The 20,436-nt window shown below is 47.7% G+C and overlaps 1 protein-coding gene across 1 annotated transcript in view; it reads right to left on the reverse strand.

The window, feature by feature from the left end:
* Positions 1-3,007, reverse strand: part of LGI2 (leucine rich repeat LGI family member 2) — a 33,901-nt gene extending 30,894 nt beyond the window's left edge. Inside the window, exons 1-2 of the mRNA XM_004608026.2 lie at positions 2,660-3,007; positions 860-931 (exon numbers count right to left, since the gene is read on the reverse strand). Coding sequence (XP_004608083.2) covers positions 860-931; positions 2,660-2,862 — 275 coding nt within the window. The 5' untranslated portion in view covers positions 2,863-3,007. The remainder of the gene's footprint in view (positions 1-859; positions 932-2,659) is intronic.
* Positions 3,008-20,436: the final 17,429 nt, after the last annotated feature.

Below are 20,436 nucleotides of genomic sequence, written 5' to 3' on the forward strand. Positions count from 1 at the left end.
AACACAACACTGAGAGATTAAAACACAGGCTTTCTTTTAGAGGCAGTGGGAGAGAGGGGTTTAGGTCAATGGTTCATGTAGATGAAGGTCTCTGGTAGATATAATTGTGTCCTTGTTGCTGGATATGAGTGCTGGGCTCTAGACCCTTTTCTTGAGAAGAGCATCTTTATTTTTCTTTTTGGATCACTCCTAGTGATGCTCAGGGATTACACCTGACTCTGCACTCAGGAATTACTCCTGGAAGTGCTTGGGGAACTATATGGGATGGGATGCCGGGGACTGAACCCAGGTCGGCTGTGTGCAAGGCAAACACCCTACTGACTGTAGTATTACTCCAGCCCTAAGAACATCTTTCTGATGAAGAAGAAACAGAGCAAGGGACCTCCAGACAAAGCTTGGAGGGGCCCCCACAGGTCCCATGAGCAATACAATTAGCTGGACCTGTGGGGGCCCCTCCAAGCTTTGTCTGGAGGCCCCTTGCTCTGTTTCTTCTTCATCAGAAAGATGTTCTTGGGGCTAGAGTAATAGTACAGTCAGAACACTTGGTGTGTTTAGTAGGGTAAGGGACTGGGAGATAGCTCAAGGGCTGGAGACCTAATCTCCAAGTTCCAATCCCATGGCATGGCATGGGTTCCCAGTACAGCACAGGTTGGCCCCAGTGACCTCGAGCCCTACTGCACCCAAGCATTGAACCATCTGACCTTGTTGGTGCATAATGCTGAAGACTGGCAACTGAGCGTTGCTTGAAATCACCCCACCCCTCCACACAGACAAAATGGAAGAGCCAGTGTTAAAGAGGTAGGTATGAGACACCAGGACCCCCACTTCCTAGAGCACACACCATACATCCCATACTCACAGCAGTTGCAGAGAAGGTAGATGGGAAAACATTCGGTCTTTGATTTCCAAGAAGGTTCCATTGACCAGGCTCCTATGGACAAAAGTGGGAAGAAATGAGGCCCAGGTTTGTTTCGGGAGCAGGCCGGGCAGTGGGTCTGCCTGTCTCCACACAGGGCACGAGGAGGCGTGGCGAGGGTATCTCAGGGGCAGGAGCTGGGAGAGACTGGAGCCTGAACCAGTTTGTTTGACTTCAACTTGGACCACCATGCTCCTGGCTTCACGCAGACGATCTAAGCCCATTCGTGTTCAGTCCCTGCCCTCCTGCCCTCAGCAGCAGGATGACCCAGCTAGAACGGATTGGGGTCATGGTTTCACCTGCCAGGGATGATGTTGGTGCAGATGCAGCTTTCATGTTGGCCCGTGAAACTCTGGGGTAGGATTAAGTATTCCCCTAGGGGCACAGCCCTGCGAGTTGCTCAGTGCACGTGTGATAGAATGCACCCAGAAAGCCTGGTGGTGCCCCCTGAACCTCTGTGTGTGTGTGTCTGTACATTTGGCAGAATGTAGGGACATTGCCCAGGCAGAACCGCCAACGCGGAGCAAACAGCTTAGCTCTCTGTACCCTCTGGACCCCTGTCCTTCCAGTCACACAGAATATTGCCGAATTCTTTCCCAGAACCTGCCCGTCCCGAAAGCAGCTGCAGGTCTGAAGATGTAGTTAACGGGAATTCTCATTTCTCGAATCCTCCATGGCATCTGACTTAGCAATATGAGCCATCGAAGAGGCTCCAACCAGAGCCTCCTGAGTTTTGAGAAATGCCAAGGGGAACCTTCCAGTTTGTGTTCTTGGGAAAGGTGGGAGAAAGGGCTCTGAGCTGGGTCCTCCGTGCCCGCTGCCTGCTGCCAGACTGGACATCTCCGCAGCAGGCTGGCCTGCAACTAGAGAGTCATTCCAGCAGAAAACATTTCCCAGCAGCAGCGCTGGGGCCTGGGGCCCCTCCATGGCCATTAGGGGAGCTGGTGCTGTGGCCAGCAGGGGCTCAGAGAGGGCAGGAGGAGACCAGCCCGGGGAGCAGATGGATTAAAATAAAAAACGGGGCACCCTCTCCTGTCCAGTCCAGCCCTGGGAAAAGCCAAGTGCGGTGTGGGGTGGCAAGAAGTCAGGCTGCCTTGCAGCACTTCCAGTCTGCACCCCCGCCCCCGCCCGGCTCCAGCCATTCCTCCTGCTCCTCTTGTCCGGACCACACGGGCAGCCCCCAATCCTAAAGCAGTTTCCTACCTGAGCTATGGAGACGTGGAGAGATGGGGGTGAGACCCCAGAGCGGAAGCAGAGGCGGACACAGGCCTCATCCCTTCCCAGTTGGCCTCTCTCTCTCTCTCTTTCTCTACATACCCACCCATCCTCTCAAACTTTAATGCACCCCCAAACCGCGGAGGGAGCCTGAGGCAGACTCCCCAGCCCCACTCCAGCGTCACTCAGCCCGCGGGAGGGGTGGGCTGGTGATTTGCATCCGCACCAGCGCCCCCAGGTGGGTCCCGTGCAGGTGGCCCGCGGGCCCCCACTTCGAGAAACACTGCCACGGAGACTTGCCCGGGTTCCCAGACGCTCGGGGGACCCTCCAGCCTCCCTGGGGAGTAGCGGGGGCTGAGTCTGCATCCATCCACGACCCTGGGCGCGCACCCCCACCCCACCCCCGCCTCCTCCTCCCCACACCCCGCATCCTTCTCATCCCGTCCTGAAGCGGCCAGGGAGCGGGGGTCCCGCCGGGCGCGGCGTCCCGGCGCGGGGCGCGCGGCGCGAAGGGTCCCACGCACTCACAGGGAGCTGATGTCGCCGGGCACGGTCCGGGGCACCCAGGAGGAGCCCACGCAGATGATGGACTCCTTGGTACAGCTGCAAGTGGCGGGGCAGCGCGCCAGGCGCCTCACCTGCGCGCCGGGAACCAGCAGGCATGCGGCGCCCAGCAGCAGCAGCAGCAGCCGGCCCGGCGCCCCTGCACGGCCGCCCCTCGGCAGCGCCATGCCCGGTGCCCCCCGCTGCAGACGCGGGCGCCGCTCCCGCTCGGCCGCCGCCGCCGCTGCTGGCGAGGACGCGGGCGCCGCGGGTGTGGGAGGCCGAGCCGCAGCCGAGCAGCATGCTGCCCGCCACCCCCCTCGGCGCGCCCCCACCCGAGCCCGGGCTGCCGGGCGCCCGCCGCACCCGCGCCCGCCTGACATCAGCGCCCGCGCCCGCAGCCCGCCCTGGCCAATGGGAGGGGGCCTGGCCCCGCCCCGGCCGCGCCCCACCCGGGCCCCTCGGGGGCTCCCCGCGAGCGGCGGGGCGCGGGGGAAAAAGTTGGGTGACCTTGGGGGGAGGGGCCGGCCTGGGCCGGGACCCTCTGCCCGGGGAGTAGGAGTGAGGGGGGACTGACTGAGCGATAAGGGGGCGTCTGTGGGGGGCTGGAGGGGAGGGGACGGTGGTCAGACACCCCCTGCAGTCCTTCCAAGTGCCCAGAATTAGCAGGCGCAGGTACTGGGCTTCTCTGAGCTGGGCCAAAACGTGAATCCACCTACTCCCTCTCCCCAGCGCCCCCTCCCCGCAAAAAGTAAGACTGGAGGAACTGGAGAGGCAGGATTTGGGGCATGCATGAAAGAGAAGAAATGAAGGGAGGCTCTTAAGCAGCGGGCTGGGGGTTTACTGACGCCCACCCCCTTTCTCCTCCCCAGGGAATGCAGAGGCGAGTGTGGTCACAGCAGCGTGCGCCCCTCCTGCTGGGCTGGGGAGGGGTGAGCCCTCCAGGGACTCCTGTAGAGCTGAAGCACCCTTTTAGGTTTTCTTCTCTCAGTTTCCTCCCTGGCTACCCCTCCCACCCCATTAAGGCACAGGCATCTTCATCCATGAGATTCTGGGCGTGATCGCTCTGGACACTGCACAGTTGCACTTCTCCTAACCCTTGGAGACAGGTCGGAATCAAATCCCTGATTTGCCCATGAAGCACGAAAGAAGTGGACTTTCCCCCAACCCCAACTGAATGGCGGTCCTAGGGGAATGGATGGGAAGAGATGGAGGGTGGAAGACTGGGATGGATGCAGGAACTAGGGCTTCATCAGCACCACCCACCAACTGAGCTTGAATCCTCCACAAAGTCGTGTTCACTGGGAAAAAATCAGAGACAACGGTCAAAGCAGAATCAAAATAAAGGCTAACAACCTTGAACTGCCCACAATGGGAATCAGGGTCCCTGAAGGGTCAAGTTGTTAGGTCAAGCTACTAACCAAGGAAACATTTCATCCAGCAAGATCTGCCCCCAAAAGACAGACACCCCACCCCCCACCCCATGCAAAGCTTATTCCTGTGGGAGTTATTAATCCTCCAGCTTCAGAAATCCTTTGAGCACACTCTGGATTGGCCTGGGGGAGAGAAGACCAAGAAGAGTCTCTCTCCTCTAGGAAAGTGAGGTCTAGCTAGGCAGAGAGCCCAGAAGGAGAAAGTCCACATGACTCCATGCAGTCACCAATGAAAGGGGAGTGGAAACTGAGGGAGGGAGGGAGCCAAACATCCACTGCAATCATTATAGGTCTCTCACTCAGGACTGAGGTGAACCGGTCTACGTTTATTACCACATCATGCTCACCCCTGCCTCACAAGTGGGGTCTTCCCATTTTACAAATGAGAAAATAAACTTATTTTCTTTTTTTTAACCTCTTGCCCAAGGTCACCCAGGATATAGTCAGGAGAATCCTGTTCCCAAACTGTCTGCTGGGTCTAGTTTTCACACGTGAATTTTGGCTTCAAGTTAGGGATGGGCAATGAAGACATGAGTGTGTGTTGGGGCGTACGGGGAAATGCTGCTGCAAGCTGAGTACTTGCAAGACGGACCAGAGAGAGATGGGCTACTGCTCTAAAGGGGAGGGAAGGATGGTTTTGCAAAATACCTCCCTGCTGCCCTAGGAGAGAGTCTACCTGTGCTGGAGTGAAGCGCGGAGCAAGGGTGAGAAGGGAAATTCTGGTTTAGAGCTAACCCTCTTTGGGTTGGCATCCCAGTCTTGCAAGTCATCACCTCCCTGTAAGCTTTGATTTCTTTGCCTGTAAAACAGGAGGTAGTTGTATTCACCTTTGGCACGACGTGTGGGCATGAAGGTCAAGCACTGATGTGGTAAGTGCCACATAGGAGGCACTGCAGACAGGCAGTCCTGGACTATAACAGGTGGTGTACAATGCTTTCTCTCCACAGTGCTGTGAATACAGTAAGCATCCAGGAGAGACCACAACAGATCACATTCCCCAGAGACTGGTGATGGCTGCCAGCCCTGCCTCCCAGTTGTCATTTTCTACTTATAATCCCTCCAACTTAGAATTTGATGTAGTTTTTACTAGATAATATACTAGATCTATCACGTGTTGGAAAAACATCTGGATTTGCTCAGATGGGGCTAGGTCAGTGTTTCTTGGTCTTTCCCCAACCATGGCTCCTGCTTACCTTGTTTCTTTCCTTGCCCCTGCCATCCTCTACTAGTTGAACCCTAGTCTCATACCATCCCCACGAGTCATGGTGCTCAATCAGGAGTGACATCCGATCGTATATGGAAGCATGTGGGTCTTTGCAGTGGAGCAGATGTCTCTGGCATCTCCTGGCTCACCAAAGAGTGATCCAGTCCCCAAGGTCACTCATGCCAAGGTAAACTTACCCTGGTCTAGTACTCTGGAGTGACCCTTGACACAAGCAATTCCAGAAATGCATATTTGGAGCCTGGCTCCTCCCATCTCCAGCCTGTCTTCTCATCTAGAAGACAGGGACAGTGACCCCTGGCTTGCTTATCCTTAAATAAATGTGACCTAGAACCATTATCACTCTTTTACCTCCCACCTAGGGCTAGGTCCAGCCCCTCCTCTTCAGCTTTAAGAACTAGAAAGTTCCCAAGTGGAAGGGTGCAGGGAGAAGACTTGGGTAGCATAGCTGGCAGGCTTGGTATTTGTTTCGACTCTGTTAGAGACACTAAGTAAGTGAGTGCTTGTAAATTATAAGGTGCCATTTATAAATCAGATATAAAAGTGGAAATGCAGATTAGTTTGGTTTGATTCCAAGATCTTCAGTGGTTTAAAAAAAACCTTAATAGACAATCAGAGAGACACAATCTGTTTCCAGGAAATAGCTTGAGTGTTTCAAAATGTAAAAATTTTCATTGAGACATACTCATTCAAGGACAGGCGCAGAGATTCTTAAAGAGGTTGGAAGGGAGCAAAGGGGCATGGCATGTGTGGGTAGCTCAAAATATTGTTCGTTCATTTGCCCTCATTCAAACACCAGTGTTCATCCAACCAAAATTGGTTGAAAACATACTAAGTAATGGGTTAGTTTAAGTGTGAAATTAAGAATGTTCCCCAGATTTTAATGGTCTGGAGCAAATAGTTGGGGAAAGATAGAGGTGCCGTTTCTTGAGATAAGAAGTCCTTCAAGTAGAGAGGGCTTATATGGGAAAGATGTATCAAGGGTTTGGTGTTGGAAATTTTGACTCTTAACCATACATGAGTCATTTCATCATCCATGGCAGCAAGATTACCCAGAGAAGATAAAGATGAAATCATGGGTGGCAAAGGGAAATCTTAATTTCCCAAATAAAACCTTCATCTACACACACACAGGGGAGGGGGGCGTGGTGGGGGGAGAGAGAGAGAGAGAGAGAGAGAGAGAGAGAGAGAGAGAGAAACAGAGAAAGCTCTCGATATAATGGTGACTGATTGAGTGAATAAATGAATGACATTTGAAAACACAGGTGTTAAAGAGAAATTATTTCAGGTGCAATTATTAATAAAAAGATGGGACAGACAATTGGAGAGAGAGAGAGAGAGAGAGATCAAAAGGGAATACGCTGCCACAGAGGCAGGGTGGGGGGGGGAGATGGGATGGGGGGGAGGGTACTGGGTTTATTGGTGGTGGAGAATGGGCACTGGTGGAGGGATGTGTTTGTGAACATTGTATGAGGGAAAAACAAGTTCTAAAATGTGTGAATCTGTATCTGTACCCTCATGGTGATTCACTAATTAAAGAATAAAAAAAAAAGATGGGACAGAGTCATGTTTCAGCCAGTAGGCAGAACATTTACTTTGCACTCAGCCCACCTGGGTTTGATCCCCAGCACCCCAGAAGGACCCTGAGTATGGCCAAGAATGATCCCCAAGCACAGAGCCAGGAGTAAGACCTGAACAGAGCTGGGTGTGGCCCAGAAACAACAAAAAGAAAAATGTACAGAAAGAAAGAAGAATATGAAGAAGTGTGTGGATCTAAAAATAATGCAGTTTGAAGATCTGTTTTTAGATTTTAAAATACTTTAAGTCCTGAAGATAGGGCATTAGGCAAATCAAAATAACTTAGAGGGAGAGGAGCACATGGGTGGTTTATCCTCGGTGTACACTGTAAAAAGATAAAGCAGATCAATGGACAAAATAAGATAAAATTAAGTCAGTAGACATTGAAAACTGAGGTTACCAGAGAGAAAGTGAAGTAGGAGCAAAGGTTGGTTAGGGGCTAATGGATGATGATGGGGTTATATTTTTTTCAAAAAATTTTTTAATGCATGAGAGCAAGAGCAATAGTACAGCAGATAGAGTGGTTGCTTGCACACAACCAACCTGGGTTCGATTGCCAGCACCACATATGGCCCCCTAGTACTGCCAGAATTGATCCTTGAGCACAGACCCAGGAGGAAGCCCTGAGCACCACCAGGTATGGCCCCAAAACACAGCAGTAACCGAAAAAAATCCTAACTAACTAACTAAATAAAGACAAAAGTGCTTCAAATCTTAAACCAACTTCCTAGGAATCTCAACAAACCCCCTTAAGCTTCTACTCTTCCTCTCTGGCCTCCCTCCGTTTTCCAAACAACTCTACTCCACTCCTTCCCACTTCCCCACCCAAACTGATCTCACCAAACCAGAGAACTTTGGAAAGCCTTCACTTACATTAAATACTTCTGGCTCTGCCACTGGCTTTAACAACTGAAGGGAAATTATTCTTCTGAACCTCAGAGGCATTTGTTTTGAGTGGCTATAAATTGAACTCCTGGGGCCAAAAAAAAAGAAAGAAAGAAAACCATTCCTTCCCCCCAACCTGTCCCTCTTTTCTATCGGAGGGTTTGCCAACCCCCTCACTGACCACGTGACCCCACCATGCCATATTTGTGGTTGCTCCTAACCCAACGTAAAGCCCGAGTCTGGCTTCCTATTATTTCCTCTCTTCATAAACTCAGTGTGTGTCACGAGTCAGAAACTCCCTCTGAATCTGCTCCAGATTGGCTTCTTGAATTAGATAATGTTCTTGAAGGGCTGCCTGGGGATATATCATGCAGTTTTCTAAATGTGTTTTCCGGGATCCCAACCATGGTTTCTAAAATGGCCTTAGTCCTAATGACCTTGGTCCTACTGACCTTGACTGCCTCCTCCTCAGCCCCAGGATAGTGGACACCTGTGAGATACTTGTCATCCAGCATCAGCTGTCTCTTCTCATGACAATAGGACATAACTTAACCTTGGGAGAAATGATTCCCCCTCAATGCTGAATTTATGTGGCTCACTTGATGATCTCACTTGGTGCGATGCCTAGCCCATTGCACAGGCCACTGAAACCAGAACATCCCAGAACATTCCGTTTTCTCAGTCACAGTTGACTGGTGTGATGATAAATGCATTGCCCAAGTGAAGCAATCAGAGCTAATAGATCCCCTTGACAGGACTCATTGTTAAAAAGATGGGATGCGGTCTCAAGTTTCTGCTGGCCGTGGATAGTGGGAGCCTGGTATCTATACAGTCTTCCCTTGGACAAACTTCTCAGTAGGCTTTCTCGAACTAACTTTAAACAGAACAACAGCTGATAAGACCCTTTTGATCTTAGACTAATTGATGTAATTACGAGTTCCATTCCTTCTCTTGTTTCTGGTGACAAAAAAATTAACAAAACTCTAAGAAAATGACTCCGAACGTTTCAAATCTTAATCAACCACTTATAATCATTTATTCATTTTCTAATTCCAGTATTCCCATTCCGGATCACAAGTGACTTGGTGCCTACCCTGGTAGCTAAGGTCGGACAGAAGCCTGGACGTGGGGCTTTGCCATCATGAGGTGTATGATACCCACACCCACACTCACTGGCAGTGGGACAGCACTGGGACACACCAACCGCCCTGAGGTGCGTGTCTCCGGGGTGTGGGAAGAAACCAAAACATCTCAAAACTACCCACACAAACATGGGGAGAAGGTGAAAATTCCAGACCAGCTGAGAAGCTGATTTTCTGTCTCTCGGCAGCATGACTATGAATGAGATGACAGTGAGTGGAAAACTTATATTCTAAAAGCTGCTCTACATGCTGAGAAAGGCTCCCGCCTAGGAGCTACATCCTGACAGCGTTGTTTGGGCCTCCAATCAAGCGATATTATGTACATCTGCAGTTATGTCCCTCCTGAGTGAACTTTTTAAGTCAACAAGTCAAAGTATAGGTTTTGATCTGCTGAGCGAAGTGAATCTTGTTAGTCAATGCAGACTAGACTGTCGGAGATGAGAGGGAAAACCTCAGTGAGCCTCATCTTCACCCTCTCCATCATATGCCTTCTTCTCTTTCCCTCTTTCTCTGATCTTCTCATATCTTTCCTTCCACATTGTTAATTTTGAAATTTTTTTGGGGGGGGGGCAATGTGATAGTACTAGGGAAGTTGCCTTGAACACAACCAACCCAGGTTGGATCTCTGGCACCAAAGATGATTTCCCGAGCACCACTAGGAGTGATCCTTGAGTGCAAAGCAAGGAGTAAGCCCTGAGTACTGCTGGGCATGCCCCCAGTCACACTCCTCCCAAGGAAAATGGCAACTTTGAAATTCTATATATGGTAGTCGAGTAGTTTTTCTTTTGATCAATACCATGAGAATTTTATCTATTTATCATTTTTCTCAAGGAACCAATCTAAACCTTTGATAATTTTTCCCTATTAGTTTTCAGTTTTGTTTATTAGATTTTGGATTTTTATTTTATTATTTATTCATTTATTTTGCTTTTTTTTTGAGTCACACCCAGCAATGCACAGGGGTTACTCCTGGCTCTGCACTCAGGAATTACCCCTGGCGACCATACAGGATGCTGGGAATCGAACCCGGGTCTGCCGCATACAAGGCAAAAGCCCTACCTGCTGTGTTATTGCTCCAGCCCCTGGATTTTTGTTTTATTACTCTGAGTGCTTTAGCATTGGTTGTTTCCTAGTTATTCAGAAATTGCACATTAAAAGTTTTATCAATGGGGCTGGAGCGATAGCACAGCAGGTAGGGCTTTTGCCTTGCACGCGGCAGACCCGGGTTCGATTCCCATATGGTCCCCTGAGCACCTCCAGGAGTAATTCCTGAGTGCAGAGCAAGGGGTAACCCCTGTGCATCGCCAGGTGTGACCCAAAATGTAAAAAATAAAAATAAAAGTTTCATCAGTGTTATCTTCAAGCCACTTGATTTCACAAGAATCACCTAGGATGGTTAATTCCATGTGTTAGCTGGAGCACGAAGTACCTGAGAGCTAGTGGAGCACTGCTGTGTATGTCTGTGAGGGTGCTGCAGGAAGAGATTAATATTTGAATCAGGAAACTGAGTAAAGCAGATTGCCTCATACAAGAAGGCATCAATGAGCTCATTGATCATACTGATACCCTCTAGTTCCATTCAAGTTAGAGCAAACTGGAAGATTTCATCTTCTCTTATAGCTGCATCATAGTATTCCATTGTGGATATACCACAGCTTCCTCATCCCTCCACCTGTCACTGGACATTTGGGTTGTTTCCATAACCTAGCTATTGTACTAAGTACTAAAATAAACATAGGTATGTATATATTTTTTCTGATTTATGTTTTTGTATTTTAGGGATAGATGCCAAGAAGTGGTCACTTTGTTATATGGGAGTTCCATGCTTGGTTTGAGGCTGGATATTTTTTATTTGAGAGATCTCTATTGTGAGCACAATTCAAATTGTAATACAAATACACACCTACATAATGCTTAGTCTCAAAAGCTAATACTTGAAGAAGAAGTTTTGACAAATTGGACATATTCTATAAAAAAAGAAACACTTAGGATCTGAATGGAAGAAAGGGTGGAAGGGCAACTTTCTCTCTCTGCTTGAGCAGGGATATTCATTCTGCCCTGCCCTTGAAATTGGTGCTTCTGTTTCTCAGTCTCTAGGACTCAAACATGGATTTACATCATCACACATGTTCCCCAGCTCACACCCCCACCCTATTCTTGGACCTCTTGATTAACCTGAAGTTCCATATTATTTCTCTGGGTCTCCAGCTTACAGACAGCGAATTCTGGGGCTTCATCTCTATGACTGTGTCTGTAAATTTCTATATTTTTATATTATTGGTTCTGTCTCTGTGGAGAACTCTGACTAATACCCCACTCTATTTCTATTTCCTTTAACTATGTTCCTTATTCTTGAAGAATATGCCCCATCTTCCAATTGAGTTGAATTGATTGGAAATATATCTGTGAGTCATAGGTCCCTAAGAAAGGCCAATCTCCAAGATAAGGATTGCTTGCTACATAACAAAACATGCCTAGATTCACATGTACACACCAATATAATAACTCAAGAGCCTGAGAGATAGTACAAAAAGTAAGGCATTTTCCTTGCCTTTGGCCAATCCTGTTCTATCCTGGGTACTATATGATTATCCAAGTACTGCCAGGAGTCACTCCTAAACACAGAGTCAGGAATAGCCCCTGAACACTGGCAGATGTGGCCCAAAACCCTAATCATAATAATATAATTATAATGACATGATGGGAAATATGATTGGTTTTTTAAGCAAACAGACAGACAGAAATTCTGCTTTAGGACAATACAAAAGGAGGGCATGTTTGACTTAAATTTATAATAGTAAATTTGCAAATATCCTTGAAGTTCTTCTACTATAAATGATGGTTCAGTACTTATATGGATATTGGTCAGATTTATGCTGTTGAATCTCTAGTTTCAACTTAATTTTGAACAAGGCAGATGAACACTATTTGAGACATGCAGATTCTTTATTCTACAGCCTCTGTGCTATTGTATGATCTTATAGCCTCTTCTCAACCCACCCAGCCCACACCCAAATGTGTTCTGACAGAAGTATCCAAAGAGCATCCATATTTAATATTAATGACTGTTCATTGTTCTGCCTCTCCCGGGGATGTTTGTGTTGGAATAGAGCTCACAAACTTCTACTAAAACAAAACATGGAAATTTCAGACAGAATCCCTGAAATCAGAAACTGGACTAAGGCTTCCTTTGCTTCCTATAACCCTGGTTGTAAGTCTTTCCTTTTCATCCATCCCTATCAGATAGGAGGAAAAGTAACTAATCTTCAGATCCTGCCCTGGTGCCTCACCATCCTGTGCTCTTCAGAACTCAGTACAAAGGAGCACTGGGGTATGTGTGTGTGTGACAGAGAGAGAGAGAGAGAGAGAGACTATGGAGGTGTAATTAGAAAGCACTTGAATCCCTTGTTACCAGTGCAACACTGGCAAGATTTATCTTCTAGGGGTCTTGGTTTCAACTTCTGCAAATGGGAGAGTTAAATCGAATCACCCTGGGATGCTAGAAAAATGAAACCAGTTTTAAAATATGAAGATTTCCTGTAAGGATCAGAGCACATGTTAGTCATTTAAGAGGTTTTCTGGTTGGTCTTTTCTTGTCCATTACATGTTCCATATCACTGCATATATAGATACAGATGTAGTTACAGTTACAGATAAAAACATAGGCACAGATATAAACAAGACATATATATGTATATATAGACATAGATGTGGACTTGGTTGCACCTTTGGGAGATAAATGATAATGTAGGTATGAATATAAATATAAATGATATGTATAGAAAATAACACAAAGGAAATATTGACAGATTCATAGAGATATAGATATAGACACAAATATGGATAAAGATAAAGACACATATATAAACATAGGTGTGGATGCAGGTTTGGGCAGATAGCCTAGGTTATAGGAATAGATATGGATAGATGCAGATGATATAGAAATAGATATAAACACATAGAAAATACAGAGACACATCTATAGAGACAAGAATATGGCTAGAGATTTTGATAGACATCTATATTCCTCCTTGAGAAGCTTAAAGAATATAGATAGACATCTATATTCCACCCAAAGAAAAGCATCTTTCTATATCAACCCAATTAGAAACATAAAAGTGCCTTATCTCATCTGCAACACTTTCTTCCAAACCCCAAGAGACAGGATTTATGCATTTATTTGAAAGCTGGAAGATGGGTTTAATTATTCCTAAGTCTGTTCTGAGCAGCAACTCTGAGCCAGGTGCTGTGCTAGGCTCTGGGAGTGCAATAAGGGAGGAGAAGGCAGATGTGTTCCAGTTATGCATTCTTGCTTCCCCTGCCTGTGAGATGTGTCTGTGCAGCACAGCGGAGTGGCCATCTTGCACATCTGGATGAGCAGCCTGCAGGCAGCTCGGCAGGGTCTGAGGAGCCCAGGCAGAGGGTAGGTCAGCAACGACTCCAGCCTGACCTGGGCCCAGAGCTCCTACAGCAGGGCTGCCCGCACATCGAGGAAAAGCTTCCTGTAAGCAAACCTCAGGACTTCTTGTTCTCATTGATGGAACAATACTGGAGTTTAGGATTTATGTGATCCTGAAGACTGCTAATTCCACTGCAAGGCAGGTCATCCATCACTTAGGGAAAGGCAAGAAGAGGGTTTGTCCTCCGGTCCAAATGCTGACACAAGAAGCAGTCATTTCAGCAAGAAGACAGTTGTAAATCCTGAGTTTATCCTCAGCATCCTGTCTTAGCTAATGTCAAACTAAAGCTTGCCCACTGTTGTGTTTATTTTTAAAAAAAGGATTGGGGACAAAGCAATAGTACAGTAGGTAGGGCACTTGTCTTGCATGCAGCTGAACGGGATTTGATCCCCAGTATCCTATATTAACCCTAAAGTACCACCATAAGTGATCCCTGAATACAGACCCAGAACCACCAGGTGTGCCCCCCAAACAAAAAAAGAGTTCTGGGTGTAATACATGTACCCCTATGTCCACTGCAGCACAGTTTACAATAGCAAAAATAGGCAACAACTTATTGCCCAAAAATGGACAACTGGGTGAAGACGATATAGTCAGACACAGTGGAGAACTACTCAGCTACAAAAAAAAAAAAATGAATTCTTGCTATCTGTGACAACTTAGATGGAACTAGAAAGAATTTGGGTTTTTTCCCTTTTTCAATTGAATTACCATGAGACATATTTCATGATTGCGCTTCAGTCATATAATGATTGAACACCCATCCCTCCACCAGTGCTCATTTTTCTACCACCAATGTCCACAATATCCCTCCCGGCACCCAGAACTAGAAAGAATTTGTACTGATTGAAATAATTCAGGAGAAAGACATACAGGATGGTCCCATTCATATGTGGGACCACTGTATCTCATTGATGGAGTTCTCATTCCATAAATGAGATGTATCACTGTCATCCCATTGATCATCAATTTGCTCGAGTGGGCACCAGTAGCATCTCCATTCATCCTAGCCCTGAGATTTTAGCAGCCTCTCTTTACTTGTTCTTCCCAGCGGTGCTGCATTGGAGGCTTTTTCAGGGTCAGGGGAATAAGATCCATAATTGTTACTGTATTTGGCATATCGAATACACCACGGAGAGCTTGCAAGGCTCTGCCTTGCGGGCAGGATGCTCTCGGTCCCTTGCCAGGTTCTCTGAGAGGGAGAACTAGGCTATATCATATATGGAATATAGAAGAACAAAGCAAGGGAACAAACAAAACCACCCCCAAACAAAGCCTTGGATACTGGTCACAGAGCTGCAGAACTGAGGTTCCCAGTAGGGAGCAAAAGGTGGAGGAGATGGACTTGATGGTGGGAAAGGGTAAGTAGTACTTTAGTGGCTCAGTGTGGTCAGTAACACACATCTACAGAGATGCTAACCTGCACTCTTCAAACACAGAAATGTTACCTCAATTAAAAGCTCACATTAAAAAATCATTCTGAGACCGGAGAGATAGTACAGGGAGAAAGGCATTTACCTTGCCTGTGGCCAACCTGGTTTTGATCTTCGGCACCAGGCAAGGTCCCCCAAGCACTGCCAATAGTGATCTCTGAACACCGAGCCAGAAGCCTGCGGTTTTTCCATAGCAGCCACCAAACAACCCTAGAACAGAACGTGTTTCCAGAGGAAGAGACCGAAGAGCAGAGAAATGAAGTGGCTCACCGAGATCCGGATGCCAGGATCAAAGATGGCTGTGGGTGCAGTTGTCTTCCCTCTGAATGGACATTGGAGAGAGGGTTAGGAATGAGCTGGGAGAGAGGCGCTTAATGCCTTCCATGGAATCTAGAAAGCAGAAGGCTGTCCATCCCTTCCCCCATCTTGTCCCAAATTCTTTGAAGGTTTTTCTTAATTTTCTTGGTGGAAATTATAAAGGGATGCAGTGATAACAGAACTCTGTATGGGGTTCTTTAAGAAACTTAAAAATAGAGTTATCTTGTGTCCCAGCAGTCCTACTGATGGCTATAGATCCAAAGGAAGCAGAATCCATACCTGGAAGAGAGACTGCTGCATTGCTCACAACAGCCCGGGTCTATCCATTTCTGAAGGCTGCATCTCACCTGGGCCACTGTCCAGATGCATCGTAAACTACAGGCATTCTGCCAGCCTTCGGGGAGTGGGTGTTAGGGGCTCTGAGACATATGTGACTGGTAAGAGCAACCTCTTCAAATATCCAGGAGGCCCCAGCTGAGTGCCAAGGAGGTTTTCAGTCTGAGAGACCTCTCACAGAATGAAAACTTCTACAAACTTCCTCCGGAAGCTGGCAAGGCCTGGCAAGAATGTGTCAAAGCCAAGAGAGAATTGTTGGAGGCACACAAGGGCAGGGAGTGGAATGACTAAGTCACCGTTGGAGATCAGGGATCATTCTAGACTCCAGGCCAGCTGATAAAGCTGCCCCTATCCCCTCTCCTCCTCCCTGTGCATTTCAGCCCACACTGTGGACATTCCTCAAGGACACTCCAAGACAGCACTATTTATTTTTATCTTTTATCCTCCAAGAGAAATAATACGATTCATCAATAATGTCTTGTTTTGAGACTCATTTGGGAAATCAGAAAATTTGCCATGAGAACAGCTTTCTCCCTGATTGATTTTACTATAATATTTTGGACAGTGTAATTACAGCTGGATTCCCTTCCCCCACCCCATAAAAACCAAAGAACCTCATACAGGCAGGTCACGGGAGATCCCATGGACCCAGGAGGGCAGACATCGGTGCTGACAGATCAACTCGATATTCTGCATTTCCTCCCTGCCATACCCGGGTCCAGCCCCAGGGAAATGAGGTCAGCCCTTCCTTCTAACTCTTTCTTGGGACACTGGATTGCAGTAGCATCTCTTTGGGAAACAGAGGCTGAGCTATAGGTGACAGTCAGAAGAATCATGGGGGAGTAGTGGCAGCAAAAAGGAACCGGAGGAGGGCCTAGAGAGATACCACAAGGGTTAAGGTGCTTACCTTGCATGAAGACAACCCAGTTCAATCCTTGGTGCTACATACAGTCCCCTGAGCACTGCCAGGAGTGATCACTGAGCACAGATCGAAGAGGAAGCCTTCCACATTGCCAAGTGTGCATTTAAATAAAAGAAAGAGAAGAAAGGATGATGGATGGGTGGATGGATGGATGGATGGATGGATGGATGGATGGATGGATGGATAGGTGGGTGGGTGGGTGGGTGGGTGGATGGATGAATGGATGGATGGATGGATGGATGGATGGATGGATGGATGGGTAGATGAATGGATGGGTGGGTGGGAGGGAAGTAGAGAGAAAGTAAAAGCAGGGGATTGTGGCAGGGGCCTCTCAGACTAAGCTAATTCCACAAAGTTTAGCCAACCCTGAGGGTAATTGCCCCAATGTAAAGATGGTCTTTCTAAGGAACCTTAGCCTAGGCAGAAATGTCTAATGCTAACTACACTGCCATTTTCTGGGTTTGCCTGGGCAAAGGTAGCCTCAGGTTATAACCTGAGAAGCATCCACAGGCAGCTCTCAGCAGAGGCCATTGGCTAGAGATCGAGCTGAGACCCCAGACATTGCTTCCCTGGATCTGCTCAGAAGAACTGCTGAGCTTTATTGCTTGTTGTGAGCTGAGAGGAGAGAGATAAAGGCAGTTACAGAAGCTCTCCAATCCTATGTGGACCCAAGAGAATATTAATAATGATCTCCTATAAACTCACTGTCCACGGAAGTTAATAACTGCTGCATATGGAATTCCATTCTTTCCTAATTCCATGGTTGACACGTTAAATACTTATCAAATATTCCCAATATTTTCTAGAATAAGCTCCTTGCACAGGGCAACTGCCAGATGGAGGATTTAAGGCTCCACTGACTCCTGAGTCCCCCACCCTTAAAGAGCAACAGCTAAATACCAATTGCCATGAAAAAATGACTAGAGAAATGCAAATAGTCCAGGCAGAGTTGTTTTAGAAAAGAAGGCATCTGCACCTGATCCATTCGCAATAATCGAGAGGAACTTCATCATACTTAGTTGCTCCAGAACACCTGCAGCTGTCATTTCTTTTATAAACTCACCACCAACCAGGAGTTGCCTACGGAAGTGTGAGTGATTTCTTCTAACTTGCAAGGCTTCCCAAGGTCACTGTCTGGAACTGGACCGTGGTGGTCAGATAGGGTCTAAACAGACTGAAGAGACATAGCAAAGTCACCAGTTAAAGCAATGGCAAGACACACAAAGGAACCTCAGACCCAAGCAACTTGCTGCGGAGATGGCCCTGGACTTTGCAATAGGCCGTTTCCGCTGGGCTGCTCCAGACGGGGCCAGGTACCGTCCCTCCGCCTGCCCTGTAGGAGCCCTGGTAGCCGCCATTTTCTAGAAGTCAGCGACGAGCTTCAGGTACAAGTGGCTGTGGTGGCAAATGTCAAGTTTCACGGGGCAGGGGAGGATGGGCCCTTCTCCTTCCCCCCACCACGATGGGACTCCGAGATGACGCCACATCCAGCTACTTAAGCTCTCACATGGCCATGATCAGAGACACACAAACAAATCTCAGACCCAAGCAACTTGTTGCAGTGATCTCTTCAGACTCTAATTATTAAAATTATATTGTATCCAAAACAAGTAATACAAAACACATTGTCTAGCATTGCCTTTTTGGCAGGTATGAAGGGTGGTGGATTGGTCTCGAAATATCGAAGGTAACTAAAGTAGAGAAAGAGAGTATTGTGCAAATTGTCTGCCACATAGGCAGTGGGAGATGTGGAATGGGGCGGGGGGTGTATACTGGGGATTTTGATGGTGGAAAACATGCACTGGTGAAGGGATGGGTGTTTTATGACTGTATGATTGAAGCTCAAACATGAAAGTTTTGTTACTGTACCTCATGGTGAATCAATTTTAAAAAAATAAGAAAAAGCAATGGCAAGAAGAATGGTAACATTTCCTGAATGCCTATCTGTGCCCGGCACTTTTTATTAAATTCATTTTATTGAAGAATGGAAAATAACAGACCAGAGAGATAATACGAGAGGTAAAGGTGTTTGCTTTGCAGGTGGTTGACCCTGGTTTGACCCCCAGGACTGTAGTCTCCTGAATAGCACCAGTAAGTGGTCCCTGAGCACAGAGTAGACATAGTCCTGGGCAACTCTGTGTGTGCCCCCACCACGAAAAAGACTGAAAATCTCTCTGCCCAGGAATATACAGGGGAAGAGTTCAAGGGTAAATAATTTGCTTATGGTTGCAGAAGCAATGGCAAATTCCTGTCTCAGATTGGGTCACCTGACAAGAAAGTCCATTACTAGCCATAAATTGTTCCCTATTGAATCAAACAAAACATCATCAGTGATTTCACACCAAAAATGGGATTTACTGGGGCTGGAGCAATAGCACAGCGGGTAGGGCGTTTGCCTTGCACACGGCAGAACCGGGTTCGATTCCCAGCATCCCATATGGTCCCCCGAACACCGCCAGGAGTAATTTCTGAGTGCATGAACCAGGAGTAATCCCTGTGCGTTGCCGGGTGTGACCCAAAAAACAAAAAAAAGGTGGGGGGGACTTATTCAAGATTTGTTAAGTATAGTCTCTGTGAGACTTACAGGCATGTCCCCTTGGTCAAGGTAAGTGTCTTCTTAGATGTGATCTTGTGGGACTTCTGGGTAAATCAAGACGCCTCCTTCCTCATTCTGGGGAGGGGAACAATAAGATTTCCCATGGGATACTAGATGCATGTTGGGTCTTGCAGTTTTCTGATGGTACATATGTGGGGACTCTCTTCTAGGCCCTGATCTCAGTTGAATAGGGTTGCAGTAGATTAATTTTCACTCTCATGACATGCGTAAACTCAAGCACAATGGTGCTGTTTATCAGGGAAAGCAGAGAGCAGGACGAAGACCGGGAGCAGGAGTTGGCAGGGTGAGAACCGGAGTTGACCTTTCTCTGTGGGCTAGCCCTAGGATAGGCCCTGGGCTACATTCACAATTTGCGCTGAATCACAGACCTGAGGCCTGGGCCAGGGAGCATCTGGGGAGAGGAGTGGGCGAGAGCACCCATGTGTTCAGAGAGAAACCTCTTCACTCACCAGGGAGAGCATCTGCTAAGAAAAAAAAAAATACCATGAGCACACGATTCCACGAAGAAGAAGCCATGTTATGTCTGTCTGGGGGTGAGCTAGGGAAGTGTGTAGATGGAAGAAAAGATGCAGACAGACAGAGGAAGAAGCCTCAGGTAGCTCTCAGCCCTTCTCAGGACACCTCAGGCACTGGAAAACACTACCCGAAGAGCGTAAGATGAAGATGGGAGATTCTGGGGTGGGGGAAGGTGGGGACAGAGTTAAAGCTAACAAAGGAGACTTTTTCCGACAACCTCACCTGCAGAAGAGAAACAGAGATGACAAGCAAGGAGCCGGGACTCCGAGCACAGGGACCCGAAGCATACAAGCCCTGAGTATTCGCAGAATCACGGCTAGGATCCGGCGTTTCACTGATGGGAGGTCCCAGACCCACTATCAAGTTCCAGGAGGGTTAGGGGGCTGCTGAGAAATATGGGGAAGGTCTGTCACTTTAGCTACTACTCTAGAAGTTTGCAGGATATGGCATACAGCAAAAGCAAAGGCACTTTGGAGACTGGGGCTCCATAGGATATCCCCAAACCCTTTGAGTCTAGAATTTTCAACATGTGATGCTGAAGCATTAGGATAAGGATGGGCAGAATAGCCCGTGCCCTGCATACAAGAGGTGAGTTCCAACGAGGCAGCTGCCAGGACCTGGGGAACTGAGAACAAGCCTTAGTGGGGTCTGGTGAGATTTGTGAGAGCCTTGGGAGAGACTGTTCTTTGGCTAGGAGAGTGGAGTCCATGACTTCAGCACAGGGGTTGGTTTGGGTGAGCTTTGGTTTGGTTTGGGGACCAAACCCCGCCATGAGCAGGTGTGGCTCCTAGCAGTCTCTTAAGGACCATGCGGTGTCAGGGAGCAGGCCAGGGCGCCAACACACCCAGCATACTCTCGGGCGCTCTGAGCCATCTCCCTAGTGCCCCAATTTCTTAGTAA

The sequence above is a fragment of the Sorex araneus genome, chromosome 5 (assembly GCF_027595985.1).
Source record: "Sorex araneus isolate mSorAra2 chromosome 5, mSorAra2.pri, whole genome shotgun sequence".
Lineage (NCBI taxonomy): Eukaryota > Metazoa > Chordata > Mammalia > Eulipotyphla > Soricidae > Sorex > Sorex araneus.